Source organism: Papio anubis, chromosome 7, assembly GCF_008728515.1.
Source record: "Papio anubis isolate 15944 chromosome 7, Panubis1.0, whole genome shotgun sequence".
Taxonomy (NCBI): domain Eukaryota; kingdom Metazoa; phylum Chordata; class Mammalia; order Primates; family Cercopithecidae; genus Papio; species Papio anubis.
Genome location: NC_044982.1, coordinates 85,930,403 through 85,949,805, shown reverse-complemented (window position 1 = coordinate 85,949,805; position 19,403 = coordinate 85,930,403). Strand labels below are relative to the sequence as shown.

The following is a 19,403-nucleotide window of genomic DNA, read 5'->3' as shown; positions in this document are numbered from 1 at the left end:
GGAGAAAGGTATTAGTGTCTTTAAAAGGAACAGTGATTTGTGGGCCAGGCGTGACGGCTCATGCCTGTAATCCCAGCACTTTGGGAGGCCGAGGTGGGTGGATCACCTAAGGTCAGGAGTTCAAGACCAGCATGACCAACAAGGTGAAACTCCGTCTTTACTAAAAATACAAAATTAGCTGGGCATGGTGGTGCATGGCTATAAACCCAGCTACTCGGGAGGCTGAGATGGGAGAATTGCTTGAACCCAGGAGGCAGAAGTTGCAGTGAGCCGAGATTGCACCACTGCACTCTAGCCTGGGCAACAAGAGTGAAGCTCTATCTTAAAAAAAATAAAAATAAATAAAAATAAAAAGAACAGTGATTTGTTAACCCTGCCCACTGTCCAGTAGTACCTGAGGCAGAAGCCAAGAGCTCCTGGGAAGTGGCCAGTCCTAGCACAGGCTTCTGGAATCTGGACAGGAGCCAGAGGGACTGAAGGGAGCATTCCTTGAGTGCCCAGCCCTGCAAGGACCCGTCTTCTGCTCCACTCACCAACACCTTGGGGCTTAGCCAGGCCAGGGCGGATACTGCCACATCCAGTGCCTGACCCTGAGCCCCCTGGGAACCTAGAGAATGAGAGAGAACAAGGGAGTAAGATACTTGGGAAGGGTTGGGGGGCAGGGGCTGTGCTCTTTCTAAAGGTTCAAAAACCCACCCATTCCCCCGTCAGTACCTGAAGAGATTTTGTAGATCCTAATGCCATCTGCTCGATACCCAACAGCCACCTGATCACCATCTGGGCTGAGTGCCACGGAGAGGGCAGGAGAGAGAGGAAGGGAACCCAGGTCCCCATGGGGCCGACCCAGAGACCCTGACCATACCTGAACCTGGGAACCAAGAAAAGGGCTTAAGGATACCACCTCCACCACCCGGTCCTCCTCCCTGCTTTGAGTTATAGCCACCCCCATTAAAGTCCTCCTTCCAGAGACTCCTCTCATGAGAGCTGCCCCTGCACACAGTGGCACCCCTCTCCCTGTGGCTCCTGCCATCCAAGCTCCTCCACAGCCTCCTCAACAAAGGACCCCCACCCCCACCCAGATATTCTTTGCCTTTGCTACTCCTCCTCTCTGCAAGCTGACCTTGCCATCCTCTCCAGCCGTCAGTAACTGGCAACCCGCATGCAGGAAAAGCGCAGCAGCAACAAAGCCATGGTGGGCAGGGAAGGTAGCCAGCCGTGCCCCTTCTCTCCAGGCCCACAGCTCCACCATACTGTCCAGCCGGCCCACAGCCACAACCCCACCAGGCACATTGAAGGCCAAGGTACGGACAGAGGCTCCAGGTGCCCCCAGGTCCTACACACGGAGGTAGAAATGGAAACTTGAAGACCTGCTCTCAGCACAATCCTAAAGTCACCCAGTATGCTGTTGTCTGTCGTCTGCCACCCTCCACTCCTGTCCTCCTGTGCTTCGCCCCAGAGCCACACTGGACCTTCTTACCTTGGTGACTTTGAGCCCATCCACCTGGAAGAAGCTGATGCTGCCAGCCCAGCTGCCTGTGGCTATTACCTGCCCCTCTGGGTGAAAGGCAACACAGTTCAGGGGCTTGGGGTAGGTGTGCTGGAAGGCCAGCTGCCCACGGACTGTGTCCCACAGCTGAGGGAGAGAGAGGAGGAATCAGGATGCTGAACAGAGATGCCTGAACTTCTCAGTTCCAGACCTCCAAGAGCAACCTTGTCCAGTTCCCCTGCCTTCAGCAAGGAAGGCCTTCTCTGGCCAAGCAGTCAGCAGCCTCTGCCACACTGAGAGAACAACCTCACGAGGGTGAGTCATGGCTCAGGGCCACTCTGACCACTGCAGTCCCCAAGTCTTACCTTTAGGCATCCTCCCAAGCACACAGTGGCTAGCTGCCGGCGGTCTGGGCTCAGGCAACAGCCAGTGATTTGGTACTGGTGGGCCTTGGTCTGCAGCACCCTATCCCAGGAAGATGAAGTCAGTCCTCTGGGCCCCCTGGCCATCAGCTCCCTCCTCATTTCCTTCTCCTGGGGCTTCCAACAAATGGGGAAGGCCCTCACTCCAAGACAAACGGAGAGGACCCCCTACCGACAACCATGCTGCAGGTCCCAGAGCTCCAGGAGTCCGTCAAAGGCAGTAAGAAAGAGTGTATCATCGGAGAGGAACAAACAAGCAGAGATTCCATCACAGCCACTCACCAGAGACTTCTCCTCCTGTGACAGTGGGTGAGAAAGTCGGCTCCGGCCATCCCCTTGACCCTTCAAGTCCCACCACTCCAGGCCCCACCCAAAAAGAAGGCCAAGACACAAAGGCCATGAGTCCTTGGCTCTCTATGTTGCAAGTCAAGCACACGTTCAAGTGGGGGCCTCATGATCCAAGTAGGGCCACATTTTCTCCCCCACTCCAAACCCCATACCTATTCCCCAAGTTACAGAAGATTTTGATGGACTTGAGAAAATGGGATTACATGGGGTAGGGGATGATATGGTTGGAAAGAGGATAGAAAGAGGCCATGGTTCTAGGACTCACCTCTCCAGCCCAATGTACTATTAGCCTCCCATAAGCACTTTGTGCTGCCATAATTCCCAGCAATTTACAGCGAACATTCTCCCCCTGTGTCTTTGCTCAGGTTCCTTGTTCAAACAAGAATGCTTGCCCTTCTCTACCCTATGCCCTCCCATAACTGCACAGGTCACTCAGGTCTTAATTATATTACATGGCTATGTTTTGGTTCCTTTTTTCACCTTGTATGTCTTATCTCCCAACAAAACTGACCACTTGGTGGGCAATGACAATGTCCCAAGTCCTGTGTTTCTTGCCACGCTTAGTACAGTGCCTTAAATGGAAGGTGTGCAGCAAATATTCGCTGTGTGATTGATTTCTTGATGAAGCCCTTTGAGCTGATGTGCAGGCAGTAAAGTTGCTGAATCAATCAGAGTGATAACAGGTGTGTGGCTCATCTAGGGCTTCAGGGCAGTCTGCACAGATTTTCAGAGGGTAAATTCTGCCCGTCCTTGATTGTCATACCTGCCAAGTTCTCAGGTCCAACAGGTAAACTGTCCCATTGGCAGTGCCAACAGCTGCTCTTTGCCCATTGGTGGAGAAAGCCACAGCAGTAGGGGATGAGGAAACTGCCAGAGACAGGCTGGAGCTAGAGAAAGAGTAGGAAGAAAGGGAGGAAATAAAAGAGGGAATGCAAACAGGAGTTGATTTCTGTGCTTCTGTGCCTGGATCCCCCTCTCCCAGTGTTTCTGGTCATCCTTATTCTTCAGTTTCAGAAAGAGCTGCAGCTAGATCTCTGGTGGGCTTACTAGGGTCTGGGGTCAAGGTCTTACCTTTGCTGATTTTTCATGGTCTGGGGTTTATTAAGCCATCGTAGTGTGTGTTGGAGGTGCCATCTCTGGGAGAGCAGCGGGGCTTGCTGGCAAAGAGGTGAGTCCAGGGGCTGGTTGGCTGCTTGCTGGGGCAGGAGCTGGGGGTACTGGCTGAGGATTGAAGCCTGCTGCCTCAGGAAGGTGCGAAACACTGCAACATCAGCCTCGGGGAGCTTTTGTTCCTCTTTGGGGACTGAAGAAGCTATAAAAGAGTGGCAGAATCTCACCGGGGAGCCAGCTAGACCCCATTAACCCCAGCACCAAATAAAACCATATGGTGTGTCTACAATAGTAAGTCTCCAAGTGTGGCCCTCTGGCCCTATATCAGGAATATCTGTTAAAAGTACAAAGCTTCGGGCCCCACTCCAAACCTAGGGAACCAGAATATGGAGACCCAAGGATCTGTAATTTGAACAGTTTCCTAGATAGTTTGATGCTAACTAAATAAAATTGAAGAATCTCTGGTCCAAGAGACCGAGGTGAAAGGTCTCCTGAGAGTCACATGCTCACCCTCTTGGCATTTTCAACTTGAAATGGAAATTTGAATCTTTTTTCCCTGACACCCACACCCCCGCCCCAACCCTGAGCAGGGCCCCCATAAGCACACCCAGGAGTCCCATATCTCAGGAAAGAATCCAGCCAGTGAATCGTCTCACCATAGAGGGCATGGGTCTCCAAGAGCCGAGAGACCAGACCCAATTCCAAGTGTGCAGCCACCACATGGATGTTGGTAAGAAACTTCGAAAGAAGTCCACGGTTCCCGCTCTGGAGCTGAGAAGGTCAGATTGGATTCATTAGGGATGTGAAAGGGCTGGTGAGAAGGGAGAGTTTAGTCTCAGAACCTGAATACAGAGATAGGATCTGAGCTGGGACAAAGGACTTGAAGAAGAAGGGCAGGAAAACTGAAAGGAAAGAGGTCAAGGGAGTTTGGGAGGGGTAATGGCAGCAGTGATGGTGGAGATGGTAAGGGGGAGAGGGGTCTCAGAACAGCCAAAGCACTCACTTTGGGAAAGGTGTCTATGGGGTCTAGGAACTAACCAGGTGGTAAGGCAGGTCTACTAGAGCCTCAGGAGGGCAACTTCGGAAGGTGCCTGAGGCATCAGCGTCACATGTCTTCCAGAGCTGAGCTGCATGAACAGATATTGAGAAAGGCTCAGCCTTGCATCATTCCCAAGGGCAGTAGGTGAGCTGGCCAGCAGATGGGAGCACAGTGGGTGGTCCTGGCCTCCAAGCCCAAGCTCCACACTCAGTGCCCAGGCTGACTTGGGCTGCAATCACCTGCAATGAGGATGTGTGCCGTGTCCGCTTGCCCTGGCCTCTTCCCATAACGACGTTTAGCTGCTGTTCTCAGGGGCCCATCAGGGAGGCATAGCCGGGCACCAGGGTGCTCCAGAGGGCCCTCCCCTAGCAAACTGTCCTCATGTGAGGAAGAGAGAGAGGAGAAGGAAGAGGCCTGTCAGTGAGCACCCTGGCACAGCAGTGGGCTCCTATGCCCCTCTCGAATAGTGGAAACTGGAGCAGCTGGAGCAGTAGCCCATTCATGGTCTGGGAGCCAGACGTTGAAGCTATACACAGGGCCCTGGCTCAAAGAAGGGAAGGCATAGAGAGGTCAGCAGGAGCTCAGCGGGGCACCTGTACCTGCGCAGACTCTGGACGAGGTAGGCAAACGGGCCCATGGGGTAGGGGTCTCCACTGTTACCAGCAGCCACTGCTTCTTCCCAGCTCTTAGTCCCCTTGGGTAGTGTCCGCCACACACTCAGCACTCCATGCAGCTGGTCCACAGTCAAACCTGAAAACTCAAGCTCTCTGAGGCCCTCACCTAACCACAGAGTGTCCCCCACCCCCCACCCCACCCAGTCTCTCCTTGCACTGCCTGCTGAGAACCCAGTAGAACCAATGTAATCCAAACCTTGGCCCTCAACATCCCAACCCACCCACCCCAAGCACTGACCACTCCGTGTGACCTCTAGGGTGGTCAACGCCTGGGGAAGGACATCAGGCCCGTGTTCCTGTTCCAGTGTGCTCAGGATGTGCTGCAGCAGCAAGGGGACAGTGGCAGGCAGAGTCCGGAGTCTCTCAGACACCTAGGATGGCGGGAGGACAGCCTCGTTCAGTGTGGCGGGAGGAGAAGCAGCTTGGGTTGTGGGATAGGGAAGGGGCAGCATGAGGACAGTGGGGAGGAATGAAAAAGTAAAGAAAACGGTGGGAGAGAGGTGAGGCGAGGTGTGAGGTGAGGATGGGGAGTAGGTGATCACAAGACAGCAAAGGACATGGGATAGGGATGAGACAAAGCAGCTGAAGAGAGAATGGGAAGTGGTGACTGGGACTTGGAAGGTGAGAAGAACCGACCTGCTCATACAGTGTGAAGAGCCTCAGATGATCGGTGACCAAGCGCAGGTAGAGCGGCCGGCCTGATTCTCGCTTCACCAGCAGCAGTCGCATCTGACAAGACTCAGGACTCAGGGTGGGGTCCAGGAGGGCTGCCCACAGCCAGCCCTCTGCCCAAGCACCAGCCCCTCTGCCAGGCAGCTCCTCCTCTGAGAGTCCCCAGCAGGCACCAGGTCCATGGCATCACCCCAGGACATAACCATCCCCCTCCTACACTGCTCTGCCCAGCCAGCCCTGCCAGAAAATCCCTGTGGCTCAGCCCACCCCACAAAAACCACTTCACTCATCCCCTCACCCCAAGAGACCCCGGGAAGGCCATTCACCAGGGGAAGAGGGCTGGGGGACATTATCAGGAACCACAATTTTCTTATTAACAACTTCCCATGGACAGAATTTCTGAGAAAACAAAGGAGCAGGTCTGTTCAAGGCAGCTAGCAGCCTCAGCAGCTCAGGTCCTCATAGTTCCCAGATTCACCCCACACACCCACCAGCCCTGGCCTAGAACCCAACCTGGTTGTTAAACGGTGACTCCTCCAGCCGCTTCCCATACAGGGCCAGTTCCTCTCTCACCAGCCGGGCCCGAGCAGAGGCCTCCAGAGGCCCCAAGGCCACCACGTGGGCACCCTGGCTCTGCTCAAGGGTCTCCCCTAGGCCTGCATCCCTAGACACACTCAGCACCAGGTGTACACACTGTGATATTTGGGCAAAAGGAAAGGAAGGTAGAAAGAAAAGGAGAACCACATTGGAGAGGCCCCTCTCCTCCCTGCTGTACCCCTCCTTCTCCCCAGCCTGCCTCCCCACACCCACCTCCTTCTCACACTCACCCGGGGAAGCTTCTTTGGGATCCAGTCTGAAATCAGCTGCCCATTCTGGTCCACCAACCTATCAGCCCCATCGATGATCAGGACCAGCGTCTGGCCAGGATGCAGGGACTCAGCAGACTTGGGCAGCAGTCTCTGCTGCAGCTCCCACACCAGGCTTCTGTACATGGAGATGAAGTCAGGGTCAGTGGGAGAGAGAGAAAAGCAGGGGTGGCACCGTGGACGTCAACAAGGCTGGGCTCATTGGGGGATACCCACCGGTAGGTGTTGGGGAGGGCACCTGGCTCTTTTAGTTGGCCACGCAGATAGGTACAGAGGCGTCTGAGCAGAGTGAGGGCAAGACCCTGGTCAGGACGAGCCCCGGAAAAGTGGAAGAAGACTAATGGTGCCACCTTGGCCCCATCAGGAGCCTGCAGGGCTGACACAAGAGATGCCTGCATGTGACAGGAACAGAAAACATGGTCACATTTTACATGCTTGAGTTCCCTGTGCCTTACCTCCTTAGCCCACATAGCCTTCCCTCCCTCCTGCCCAGGCCCCTGAGACTCTGTACCAGGAAGGCTGTCTTGCCCTGTCCTGACTGCCCCGTCACCAGGCTCAGCCTCCCATGGTGCAGCATCAGCTGCTGCACTGTGTCCTGAAGAAGGCGTGGCCGGGCAGTACTGGGTGGCTTCTGCAGCTGCTGGAAGGTGGCCTGGACCAAGTCATCGTCTGGGATGGATACTGGCTGCTCCAGCAGAGCCCCAGGCTGAGGGTAAATGGGTCAGTGACTATCCATGGTGCCATGCTCCTCAGGACCCCCAGGCTAAAACTCACAGAGGCCCCACCAAGTTACTTCCTACCCACGACAACCCAGACCACCCCATGTCCCTCTGCACGCCTCGGGTCACCAGTGCTTCTGCTGACCTGCAGGTAGAGCTTCTGGATCGTATTCCACACATCCTGCAGAACCAACTGACCAAACTCCTCCAGCCCGCCAACATAGGGCCTGCCAGCTGCCACACCCCCCCACTCACAGCGGTACCTGTGGGCAAATCAAGCACAACCAGGTCAGAGCAGGCCTGGCTCCTCTCACCACATCTCTGTACAGGTGCGCCCTACCTCCCTCAGCTCACCTGCGGCAGGTAATCCCTTTCTGTCTGCTTAAGCAGCTCTTCAGTTCTGAGATCCGACATGCGGCCTCTTCAGACTCAGAAACAAAGTCAGATTTCCAGGCATCTGGCACAGAGCTGACCACCAAAGACCCCAAAAGTTGGAACAGACTCAGACCCCAGCCAGCCTCCCTCCACCAACCACCAGACATAGCTGGAATTTCCTGAAGCTCCTCAAGTAGAGATCTCCTGACTCCAGCACCAAGGCTGATGTGGGGCTGCAAAGGCATGCTGAGTCCTGTTTCTGCCTCATAGCACTCCCCTTCTATACTCTGAATACTGAGGAGAGAAGACTAGCCTGTCTGACCTTCTGGGGAAGGAGCCCCAACCTGCAGGCAACAGAGAGTACCTGAGGAAGCTGGAATCCCGGAAGTAGATGAGAGCTTGGGCAGAGGGCTGCAGACGTTGGCTCCGGTTCAGGAACTGCATCACCTCCATCTCTGTGACAGAGCGCCCTGAAGGGTACTGCTGGGCCTGTGGGGAGGGCAGAGACCGTGGGTTTAGTCCTAGGCCACAATGACCCTCCCTCCAGACCTGCCAAGGCCCCAGGCCTCCTGAATCTGTGATGTTCCTCTCTCCCTTCCTCCAGGCGCAAGCAATAAAATATAGCTAATAGCTAATGTTTTTTATTTATTTAATTTTATTTTCTGGAACAAGGCACTATTAGCTAACATTCATTGAATGCCTGTCATGTATTGAGTATTCTGTTACAGACTTTTGTTTTTGTTTTTTTGGTTTTTTGAGACTGAGTTTTGTTCTTGTCACCCAGGTTGGAGTGCAATGGCGTAATCTCGGCTCACTGCAACCTCCGCCTCCTGGGTTCAAGCAATTCTCCTGCCTCAGCCTCCCGAGTAGCTGGGATTACAGGCACCCACCACCACGCCCAGCTAATTTTTGTATTTTTAGTAGAGACGGGGTTTTGCCATGTTGGCCAGGCTGGTCTCGAACTCCTGACCTCAGGTGATCCACCTGCCTTGGTCTCCCAAAGTGCTGGGATTACAGGCATGAGCCACCGCACCAGGCCCTGTTACAGACTTTTAATTCTCATAGTCACCCTCCAATGTAAATGTCATTGCTTCTCTTTAATATAGGGAAATTGAGGCTAGGTGAGAGTAAGCTGCATTCCACAAAGCCACACAACTTGTAGATGACAGAAGGGAGATCAGTACCCAGATCTATCTGATGGCAACACCTAAACAGACCTACCCTCTTACTTTTGCTCTTGGCCAACCCCAGAGGCACTTCTTAAAGGACTTTTCTCATCTAGAGCATGGTCACTTGCAGTATCTTCAGCCTATATTTCTCTTCAAGTCTCAAGGACCTGCCTGTTCATAGTCCCAGGGTTTCTGACAGAATGTGGCTTCTCACGGCCTCTGCCCCAACCTTTGCTTCCTCCCCAGCCCTCCTCCAAACCTGTCTGCCTTACCCAGTGGAAGTGTGGATGGTCAGGAAGGTTGTAGCTGGGGGGAATGTATCCATAACGGGAGCCCAGAATCCCCACAAACAGCTGTGCGTTCTCCACCTCCCCAAGGCACACTTCCAGTTGTCTGTAGGCATGGTTATAGGGACATGTGGGAGTCACTGGGGGCGTGGTATCAGGGAACATAGGCACAAATAGGGAGACAGGGCCCTGGCTCACAACTGAGAAAAGAGAAGGTAGGCTGCTCTTGTTACTATCCAAGGAGTGACTCCCGCCTTCACCCTCATCCATTCTTGCAGCCCCAACCCTGCCCACCTCAGGTCCACCACTCAAGCCCCTCATCCCCAACCCAGCCCCTCTTCTCTGCAGCCCCCACACCTGTTCCTTCGGGTCTCCTCCTCAGTGACGCCCCAGCGGAGGTCAATTCCGTGAAGGCTGATACGGTGAGGGGCCGCTCGGGCCTGCAGTGCTGGCAGCACAGACCTCAGCAGCAGGTCCCGCTCCCCATGCATGTCTCGGAAAGTGGATGAAATAAAAAGCCGGATGCTGCGCCATCTGGGGATAAGCAGAGGGTTGGGCTCAGTCTAGGGATGAGCCCCATCACCTAATCCAGACACTGCTGTGATCACCCTTTAGCACTGAGCATGAGCCAGGTACGACAGACAGCAGACAGGCGCCCAGCAGGCCTTCAGAGAAGCACGTGCTAGTGGTCTCAACTGCAGGCCCCTGGAATTTAAAGCCCACTTGCTATTTCTTGTATACCTCTCCTTTTTCTTGTAATCATTATTATGTATTTACTGTTTGTTCATGACAACACTGTGAGGTAAGCACTATCATTATCTCCATTTTAGCAATCAAGAAACTAGGTTTTGGTTTTTTGTTGTTGTTTGTTTAAGACAGAGTTTTGCTCTTGTTGCCCAGGCTGGAGTACTATGGCACAATCTCAGCTCACCACAACCTCTGCCTCCAGGGTTCAAGTGATTCTCCCGCCTCAGCCTCCCCAGTAGCTGGGGTTACAGGCATGTGCCACCACACCCAGCTAATTTTGTATTTTTAGTAGAGACGGGGGTTTCTCCATGTTGGTCAGACTGGTCTTGAACTCCCGACCTCAGGTGATCCTCCCGCCTCGACCTCCCAAAGTGCTGGGATTACAGGCATGAGCCACCGCGCCCGGCAAGAAACTATAGCTTTAAGAGATTAAGCAACTAGGCCAGATTCAAACTACTATTTGGCAAAGCCACAATGAAAAAGCCAGAACCTGTACTCCTAAGCCCTCTGCCTACACCCTGGCCATATGGCCATGATGTCTGCCGTCGTCTTTGTAATCTGACTTCCTTTCCTCAGTAGAGAAAGGAAGGGCTTGCTCACAACCTGACAACTCCCTGTGGTAGAGAAACCCCTGCCTGAGAAAGAGGAAGCGTACCTTCATGAAGAGAACAAGCGGCGCCTCACCAGCTAGAATTTCAGCCCCAGAGTTTCTCCGGGTTTGACTGCAGCCTCTCCCAATTCACAAAGGCATAGAAACACAGACTGACCCTTGCTGGGAAATAGGAGCCAAGGGGCTTGGAGTGTCCTCTTCCAGTGGCCGGAGAGACTGGACCCCTGTCTTTCCTGGGGGTGGTGGAATCTTGAATATTTTGTCCATTTGGCCCACATGTTCCAAAAGATGGGAGGCCCCATGCTCTGCGATGAACCTGACATAAATAACAAGAGTCAAAATCAGTGAGGTCTCCCAAAAAGGGCAGGGGGAAAAAGATACGTCTAGGTTTGGTCACCAGTTAAGTGAAGCTCCTTAAGAAGATGACCATAAGCAGTTTACACAGACTTAAAATAAATGAGGATGCAGAACCATAGGAATGAAGGAAAAAAGAAACCCAACTCTAGCACCTCCTGCTGTGCATGGTAATCATAAACTTGCTGTTGGGCCAGGGGCAATGGGCTAGGGTAAGGTGTAAAACTTAAAGCCATCCCAGTCTGGGCTTGAGCAGCTCTGTGCCAGTCATAAAGGCTCCCTGGAGAAGGAGGAATGTGTCTGAGGCTTCCTAATAGGAGTTGAGGGAAATGGATGGTATCCAAAGGAAAAGGCAGGGGAGAAAACAAGTACATAAGAAGGCAAGGATGGAAAGAGAAAAACAAAATGTGAAAAGATTTCTATAATTTAGCTTAAATAAATGTAATTTTCTGTGGATCAAGAATTGAACAGAAGCCGCAGTGACATGGCCATCTCTTGATAGTGAAATCTCCTATGTCCATTTTCTTCTTTCCTACTGGATATAATATAATACAAACTTGGCTGAATACCAAGATGGCTGGAGCTGAAGCTGACATATTGAATCATGTGGTAGAAGTTGAGTATTTGAGGATCATGCAGCAGTAAGAGAGAAAGTGCCCAGGTCCCTTTGACACTGTGTTGCTGCTATGCCTGGATGGCTGTAAAAGAGGAGTGAACTATCTTACTTTAAAAAAGAAGTGACTAGAGCCAGGCACGGTGGCTCACACCTGTAATCCCAACACTTTGGGAGGCGGAGGTGGGTGGATCATGAGGTCAGGAATTCAGGACAAGCCTGGCCAACATGGTGAAACCCCATCTCTACTAAAATACAAAAATTAGCTGGGCATGGTGGCACATGCCTGTAGTTCCAGTTACTTGGGAGGCTGAGGCAGGAGGATCGCTTGAACCCGGGAGATGGAGGTTGCAGTGAGCCGAGATTGTACCACTGTACTCCAGCCTGAGCGACAGAGTGAAACTCTCTCAAAAAAAAAGTGACTGGAGTAGAGATAATCCCCTAAAAACTTCCTACCAAAGTCTCCAACCCTTTAGTATCCATTCTATACTCACTTCAGTATCCCATCAGTGCAGCCTGAGAGTGTCACATCATTGGGATTCAAATCTGGTGACCTGGCAGAGGAAGAAGCAGTCACTAACCATCACAAACAATACCTGGAACACAGTCACTGCCCACTAACATCCCAAGATGAAAACCCCACTTCTACACCTTTAATAGGGGTATGTGGTAGGCTAGGGCTAGGGTAGACTCTCACGGAGGGGTACAGAGTTAGGCTAAAATGTCCACCCGAAGTGCAACAGAGGTAAGAAGGCAGAGTTGGGGAGATCCCTGTCAAGTGGGAGTGTCCTATGCTTTGGCAGGCGTAGAGAGGAAATGTAGACCACTAATTTCTGACACTGGGCAGGAAGTATAAGCACCCTTACAGGTATTGTACTCTTCTCAGGAGGATACCAACAAAGAGGCACTTGGAATTCACATGCTGCCAGTAAAGCTGTTTGGCCACATTTATCATTCCTTCATCCATGCTTTGGCCAAAGAGGATGACCCTGTCCACCTGTAAGATGAAAGGGGAGAAGATGCTAGAGAAGGGATGCTAGAGAACCCAGGACATTAAGATACGAGCTTTCTGAGGACAGGAGGATTAGGAGAACTCTGAGAGGAGTACCTCCCCTGAGAGCACATAGAATGCGGGAAGCCACTACATTTTAACTTACAGGGGACATCAGGGGACATCAAAGTGGAGGTTGGAGTGGGGCACTGGTATACTGTAGCTGGCTCATTCAGGCTCAAGAGAGCTGATTGTTAAGTTTTTAGGAATTTTGTGGGCAGTTGTTAAAGATGGACATTATTAAACATTAAATTGTATACATTTAAAAAATTAAATAAGTTATATTTAAAACAAATGTGGCTGGGCATGTTGACACACACCAGTAGTCCCAGCTACTTGGGCGGCTGAGGCAGGAGAATCACTTGAGCCCAGAAGTTTTTTGCAGTGAGCTATAATCGAGCCACTTCACTCCAGCCTGGGCAACGGAGTGAGATCCTGTCTCAAAAAATAAAAATAAGAAAATAAAACAAATGTAATAAATACTCAAAATGCATAACTTCCTAATAATTTTACTACATTTTACTACTATCTGCTCGTGCTTATTTACATCTACTGTATCAGGATTGTGAGAATACCACACAGCAGTGTGCTCCTGAGCATCTTTTCCCAACTCTGTGTTCAGTAGCATCATGTTGGTAGCTTGAAATCAGCCATGGTAGGACTGTTCACACCATGGAAATTTAGCAGATGCTATTAACCGAGGCTTATTTTTCTAGGCAGCTGGTTGTTGAATATTTACCAGCACACCACTGAGTAGGGGGTTGTAGCCAGTAGAGAGCTGATCTGACTATTTTATGTGGTTGGAGAAGTCAGCTTTAAAGGTCAAGAAATGAAATATATCAGTTGTAGAGGAAAATGTGGGGGAGGGAGAGGGTTTCTCAGGGATTAATACTCACAGGAACCCTTTGGCCAGCCAGAGACAGCAGGTATTTCCCAAAAGTATTCAGGGACCATTCACCATTTTCATCGAACTCCTGAAGGAAAGAGACTTCATGTTATGTGGTTGCACAGTAAGCAACAAACACTGCAGTCTTGCAGTCTGCTTGGGAAATCCTCAGAACTGTGTAGATCTGTGCCTTTACCAAATATCTGGGCTATTCCCAGGCCTGTGTTCTTCATGTATTTTTGGACGGTGGGTGTTGAGTATCTGACCTGGACTTGAGCCTGGAGCCTGATGGCAGTCTTCAGGATGCCTTCATCTGCCTTAAGCACTGCAGTCTTCAGAGTGTCACCTCCACACAGCATGACATCCATCTGCTCGGCCCTCGTGATCATCATCCCAATCAACAGCAGCGCATAGTTCAGTGGAGGCTGATTGGACAAGTGTCAGGGGAAATAAAGCTCCTCTGCTTTGGAATTCACCCTTGCCCAGCCAGCCCTGGAGGCCAAACCCTTCCACTAGTTTGAGGGAATAAGAAAAGGTGTAAAATCCCAAGTTAGGAGGGGGCAGCTTCAGCAGCCCTCAGGAAGAGCTGACTGTGGAGGGAGGAAGAGAGGAGCCAGGATCCCTGCCCAAGTTCAACCCTGGGATGTAGTGAGATGAAAGTGAGACATATTTTGGTGGATGGAAATTTAGAGAGTACCAAGTACCAGCCAAAGGGGAAATGTTAGTATTATAATCCATAAACCTGGTTGAAACAGCATCCTAGGAATTGTCCCTAGGAACTGAGGACTGATACTTGGAAGCAAATTCTTATCATTTATTTCAGTCGGAGTGCTTGCCTGGGAAAACCAGCTCTGGGAACAGGATACCACTCAGGATCCCCAGCATCCTGCCAACCCAACCCCTTGGAGGATGCTTTTTACTTTCTTACCCCTTGTGGGTTGCTCTTTGGACAGAGCCTGTCTGCATTAGCATCTGTCAGATAGACCAAGATGGTGCGGCCTGGCAGCAGGGGCAGGCTGTGCTTCACAGAGAGGTTCACAGCCGTCTCCAGGGCCTGTCGGTACCTGTTCAGCATCTCACCATCATATTTCCACTGTCTACAGGCAAGAAAGACACAGACACAGGGGCTCAGGGACTTATCTGCCCCTTAGAGGCAGACGGGGAGATGAGAACTTGCCACTAAGTATTGAGTCTTCTCCCTCCCTCAAGCACCACACCCCCTTCCACAGCCCACTCCATTTCTGGTGTAGAGGACTGAGACAGAGCTTCCCTAAGCCCCCGTTCTATGGGATTCTTCTAATCCACACTCATGGTAGGAGAGGGGAAGTCACCTGTGGAGCAACTAGCTACACTTACCACATGAATCCATTCTTACTTCATGAAGCAAGATTTAACGGCTACATAGTTTTAAATAGCATTTTAAAAAACAAATGCTAACTCCTTACTCTGAAAACTGACATTTTAAGGAGAATAAATTGAATATTCATCCCACCTTTCCCATACAATCTATTTCAGGGTAACTAAATAAATATAGTTGTTTAGTTACCCTGGGAGGCTGTTTTTTTTAAATTCCAGTTAAAAAATATTGAGGAATGATAAAACCCTCATTCTGCAACCACCAATGAAACAATTGGTTCATGCAAAGATCACCAAAGGATGAGCCATTAACGACTGTTGAGAGATGAGGCTATTACTACCTAAAAGCGCTGATCAATATCAGCATTACTGAGTAGTAGTCCCACTTAAATAGTACATATATAGGATCACCTATGAACTACTTGAAAAAAAAAAAATCTAAATCTGTTCAAGCCTTTAGAGCTAATGCCCAGTGAACATGAAATAGAAAAACAAGTTAGATGACATCATGAAGAAGGAGGGAAATCCAGAATATGGGATATTCTGTGGGGTCCCTGAACCTGGTTTTCATAGTAGCTCAATGGCATAAGAACAATAAAAGATTAAAAGTGACATAAGAGACTTAACAACCAAATGTAATGTGTATACCTTGTTTAGATCTTGATTTGAATAAAACTGTGAAATGATATTTTTAAACAATTGGAAAATTTGAATATGGACTAAATAACAGATGATTTTACCAGGGAATTATTTTTAGTTTTGTCAGGTATATTAACGACATTCTTATTGTATTAAAAATGTCCCTTTTTAAAGAAACACACACGAAATAAGGAAAGGTGAAATAAAATGTGTCTTATTATTTGACATTTGTTTTAAAAATATCTTCAAAAGAAAAGAAAAAGGAAAAAAGATCAGTAAAGTAAATGTAGGCCGGGCACGGTGGCTCACGCCTATAATCCCAGTACTTTGGGAGGCCAAGGTGGGCAGATTACAAGGTCCAGAGATCGAGACCATCCTGGCTAACACGGTGAAACCCCATCTCTACTAAAAAAATATACAAAAAAATTAGCTGGGCGTGGTGGCGGGCGCCTGCAGTCCCAGCTACTCCGGAGGCTGAGGCAGGAGGATGCCGTGAACCCGGGAGGTGGAGCTTGCGGTGAGCCGAGGTCGCGCCACTGCGATCTCTGTCACCTGGGCGACAGAGCAAGACTCCGTCTCGGGGAAAAAAAAAAAAAGAAAGAAAATTTAATAAAATCTAGATAATCACTGAATCTGACAAACAGTTTTATGTAAGTCTATTTTATTTTTATTACTTGTGCGCATAAAGTTTTTTATACTAGTTTTTTAATCTAGCAAAATCAGTAGTCTTCCCAGCGCTATCCAATAGAATTAAATTACAATTAAATCAAATTAAACTTCAATTATACACATATAATTTTCTAATAGTCACATTTTAAACAGTAAAAATAAACTGGTGAAATTAATTTTTCTTTTCTTTAAGAGACAAGATGGGCATGGTGGCTCACACCTGTAATCCCAGTACTTTGGGAGGCCGAGGCGGATGGATCACTTGAGGTCAGGAGTTTGACAGCAGCCTGGCCAACATGATGAAACCCTGTCTCGACTGAAAATACAAAAATTAGTGGGGTGTGGTGGCATGTGCCTGTAATCCCAGCTACTTGGGAGTCTGAGGCACGAGAATCACTTGAACAGGGGAGGCAGAGGTTGCAGTGAGCCGAGATCACACCAGCCTGGGTGACGAAGTGAGACTCTGCCTCAATTAAAAAAAAAAAGAGAGACAGGGTCCTTGGCTTATGCCTATAATCTCAGCACTTTGGTTTGGGAGGCCAAGGTGGTTGGATTGCTTGAGTTCAGGGGTTTGAAACCAGCCTAGGCAACATGGTAAAACCCCAACTCTACAAAAAATATAAAAAATAGCTGGGTACAGTGGTGTGTGCCTATAATCCCAGCTACTTGAGAGGCTGAGGCAGGAGAATCACTTGAGCCGAGAGGTAGAGGTTGCAGTGAGCTGAGATTGTGCCACTGCACTCCAGCCTGGGAGATGGGTATAAAATCCTATCTCAAAAAAAAAAAGGGGGGACAGGGTTTTCCTCTGTTGCCTAGTCTGTGCAGTGGCATGATCATAGCTCACTGCAGCCTCAAATTCCTGAGCTCAAGAGATCCTGCCACCTCAGCCTCCCAAGTAGGTGGGACTACAGGTGCAAGCACCTGCACCTGGCTAAAATTAATTTAATACTGCTTTTTATTTAACCCAATATATGAAAATATTTTCATGTCAGCCTGTAATTAATACAAAAATTATGACTATTTCATATTCTTTTTTCAGACTGCCTTCAAAACCTAGCATATCTCAACTCAGACTTCACTAGCATATTCAACTGCTAAACAGCCACATGTGGCTAGTGGCTACCACATTGGTCAGTACAAGAATATCATTTGGACTGGCCCCTTGGGCTTTTTTTTTTTTTTTTTTTTTTTGAGACACAGTCTCGCTCTTGCTGCCCAGGCTGGAGTGCAGTGGCACGATCTCGGCTCACAGCAACCTCCGCCTCCCAGGTTCAAGTGATTCTCCTGCCTTAGTCTCCCAAGTAGCTGGGATTACGGGCACCCGCCACCACGCCTGGCTAATTTTTGTATTTTTAGTAGAGAGGGGGTTTCACCATGTTGGCCAGGCTGGTCTCAAACTCCTGACCTCATGATCCGCCTGCCTCGTGATCCACCTGCCTCGGCCTCCCAAAGTGCTGGGATTACAGGCGTGAGCCACCACACCTGGCCAGGCTTGACTCTTAAATGGCCCTCTGTTCAGCTACTGTTTCAGGAGATTCCCGGTTACTGAGCCCTCTAGAAGATTAAGTGAGTCCTGTGTTTGTTTTGAATAAAAATAAGTGAAAGACAATAGCAAAGACTTGGAATCAACCCAAATGTCCATCAGTGACAGACTGGATTAAGAAAATGTGGCACATATACACCATGGAATACTATGCAGCCATAAAAAAGGATGAGCTCGTGTCCTTTGTAGGGACACGGATGCAGCTGGAAACCATCATTCTTAGCAAACTATCACAAGAACAGAAAACCAAACACCGCATGTTCTCACTCATAGGTGGGAACTGAACAATGAGATCACTTGGACTCGGGAAGGGGAACATCACACACCGGGGCCTATCATGGGGAGGGGGGAGGGGGGAGGGATCGCATTGGGAGTTATACCTGATGTAAATGACGAGTTGATGGGTGCAGCAGACCAACATGGCACAAGTATACATATGTAACAAACCTGCACGTTATGCACATGTACCCTAGAACTCAAAGTATAATAATAATAAAAAAAAAAGTGAAAGATACTGATGAACCACTTAAAAAGACAGCTGAGACTTCATCACGCCTACAAAACAGATTGTACATCTGTCTGAGCCTGCTGATGGTAACTATCTTTGTGTGGATGTCAAAATACACACACACACACACACACACGCACACACACACAACAAAAACAAAAAAGATGAATGGGTCAAAAAATACAGAAAGAGATAGAAACAGAAAGAAAAACAAACATGTCACAGAAAAGAAAAAGAAAGAAAATCATGAATCAGAGCAGAAGTAGAGAGGACACCAGCATACACCACCATAGATCAGCATAACTAAAAGGAATCCACATAAACCAATACAACAATCACAGATAATAGAGTGGAGGTCCAGGAGTAGATTTCGTTTCATGATCTCTCTTTCGGACAATGTTAAAGACAAGGTGTGCTGTGCAAAAAACCAGGCAGTTCTGAGCCATTGCGATGACTGACAAGCAAATCTTTACAGAAAAACAGCTGGGCTTCCCAGATGACTTCTAGCCTGTACCAGGGTAGCCCCGATTGCCCACCCTTGGCTCCCAGATAGTGCATACATACCTGGCCTTGTGTACTCTCAGCTTCTCCCTCTTAAGCTTCTCATACATCACAGGTACCCTCATTACTGTCCGAAGCTGCTGACAGCTTAGGTGGCAAAGAAACCTCCGCCTGGGACGGTTCTTGTCACTTCTAGTCAGTATCCGCCTCATCAGTGTTGTATTAGAAGGAAAGGGCAATGCTGTATGACAGGTAAATTTCTCAGTTAGGCAGCTTCCATTCCCTCATCTTTTCCTACCAGTAATGTGGCCTGAGCCCCAACCCTTGGGGCTCGCAAGTGCCTGACTTCTGCCCCCTACCCCAACACACCCTGAGACTGCAAGGCAAGAGGCTGAAAATATTGGTGCTGCTGCTTCATTTATTGTCAGATATGAGAGGCAAACAGGAGTTGGAAGAAGGGGGAGAATACCTTGGTTTCTGAGTTGAGCCTCAAGGGCATCAATGGAATCATGGGCATTAAGAAATCTGAATGGAAACTGCCGACTGTGGATCACCGACTTCTAGAAAGCAAGGGAGGGAGGGGTCATGAGCAGAGGAGCCGGGAGTATGGGGGGCTTCAGGGGTCCACTCTATTAGCTTTATGAGAAGGCACAGAAGGACAAAATGAACTTAGACAAGAGATATAGAAAAGGGATAAGAAGAAGAAAGAAAAAAGTCATCATTTTAGGGTGTGAGAAGAGGTAACAAAAGAAGAGAAAG

General features: G+C 49.6%; 1 protein-coding gene across 8 annotated transcripts in view; it reads right to left on the bottom strand.

Moving 5' to 3' along the window:
* Nucleotides 1-19,403, bottom strand: part of TEP1 (telomerase associated protein 1) — a 48,470-nt gene that overhangs the window by 11,171 nt on the left and 17,896 nt on the right. For all 8 annotated transcript variants that reach the window (XR_004184976.1, XR_004184975.1, XM_031668278.1 and 5 more), the window contains 31 exons: nucleotides 19,114-19,204; nucleotides 18,708-18,885; nucleotides 14,357-14,525; nucleotides 13,695-13,853; nucleotides 13,439-13,516; nucleotides 12,358-12,488; nucleotides 11,986-12,045; nucleotides 10,682-10,840; nucleotides 9,525-9,701; nucleotides 9,153-9,273; nucleotides 8,076-8,200; nucleotides 7,691-7,804; nucleotides 7,482-7,599; nucleotides 7,129-7,323; nucleotides 6,834-7,009; nucleotides 6,579-6,735; nucleotides 6,265-6,444; nucleotides 5,716-5,808; nucleotides 5,318-5,450; nucleotides 5,005-5,155; nucleotides 4,645-4,778; nucleotides 4,405-4,493; nucleotides 4,023-4,137; nucleotides 3,328-3,568; nucleotides 3,020-3,143; nucleotides 2,081-2,205; nucleotides 1,852-1,951; nucleotides 1,478-1,633; nucleotides 1,121-1,333; nucleotides 715-868; nucleotides 395-607 (listed from right to left, as the gene is read on the bottom strand). Coding sequence is in view for 6 of the 8 variants with exons in the window: in XM_031668278.1 (XP_031524138.1) it covers nucleotides 395-607; nucleotides 715-868; nucleotides 1,121-1,333; nucleotides 1,478-1,633; nucleotides 1,852-1,951; nucleotides 2,081-2,205; nucleotides 3,020-3,143; nucleotides 3,328-3,568; nucleotides 4,023-4,137; nucleotides 4,405-4,493; nucleotides 4,645-4,778; nucleotides 5,005-5,155; nucleotides 5,318-5,450; nucleotides 5,716-5,808; nucleotides 6,265-6,444; nucleotides 6,579-6,735; nucleotides 6,834-7,009; nucleotides 7,129-7,323; nucleotides 7,482-7,599; nucleotides 7,691-7,804; nucleotides 8,076-8,200; nucleotides 9,153-9,273; nucleotides 9,525-9,701; nucleotides 10,682-10,840; nucleotides 11,986-12,045; nucleotides 12,358-12,488; nucleotides 13,439-13,516; nucleotides 13,695-13,853; nucleotides 14,357-14,525; nucleotides 18,708-18,885; nucleotides 19,114-19,204 (4,429 nt within the window). In the remaining 2 variants the exon portion in view is untranslated. The remainder of the gene's footprint in view (nucleotides 1-394; nucleotides 608-714; nucleotides 869-1,120; nucleotides 1,334-1,477; nucleotides 1,634-1,851; nucleotides 1,952-2,080; nucleotides 2,206-3,019; nucleotides 3,144-3,327; nucleotides 3,569-4,022; nucleotides 4,138-4,404; nucleotides 4,494-4,644; nucleotides 4,779-5,004; nucleotides 5,156-5,317; nucleotides 5,451-5,715; nucleotides 5,809-6,264; nucleotides 6,445-6,578; nucleotides 6,736-6,833; nucleotides 7,010-7,128; nucleotides 7,324-7,481; nucleotides 7,600-7,690; nucleotides 7,805-8,075; nucleotides 8,201-9,152; nucleotides 9,274-9,524; nucleotides 9,702-10,681; nucleotides 10,841-11,985; nucleotides 12,046-12,357; nucleotides 12,489-13,438; nucleotides 13,517-13,694; nucleotides 13,854-14,356; nucleotides 14,526-18,707; nucleotides 18,886-19,113; nucleotides 19,205-19,403) is intronic.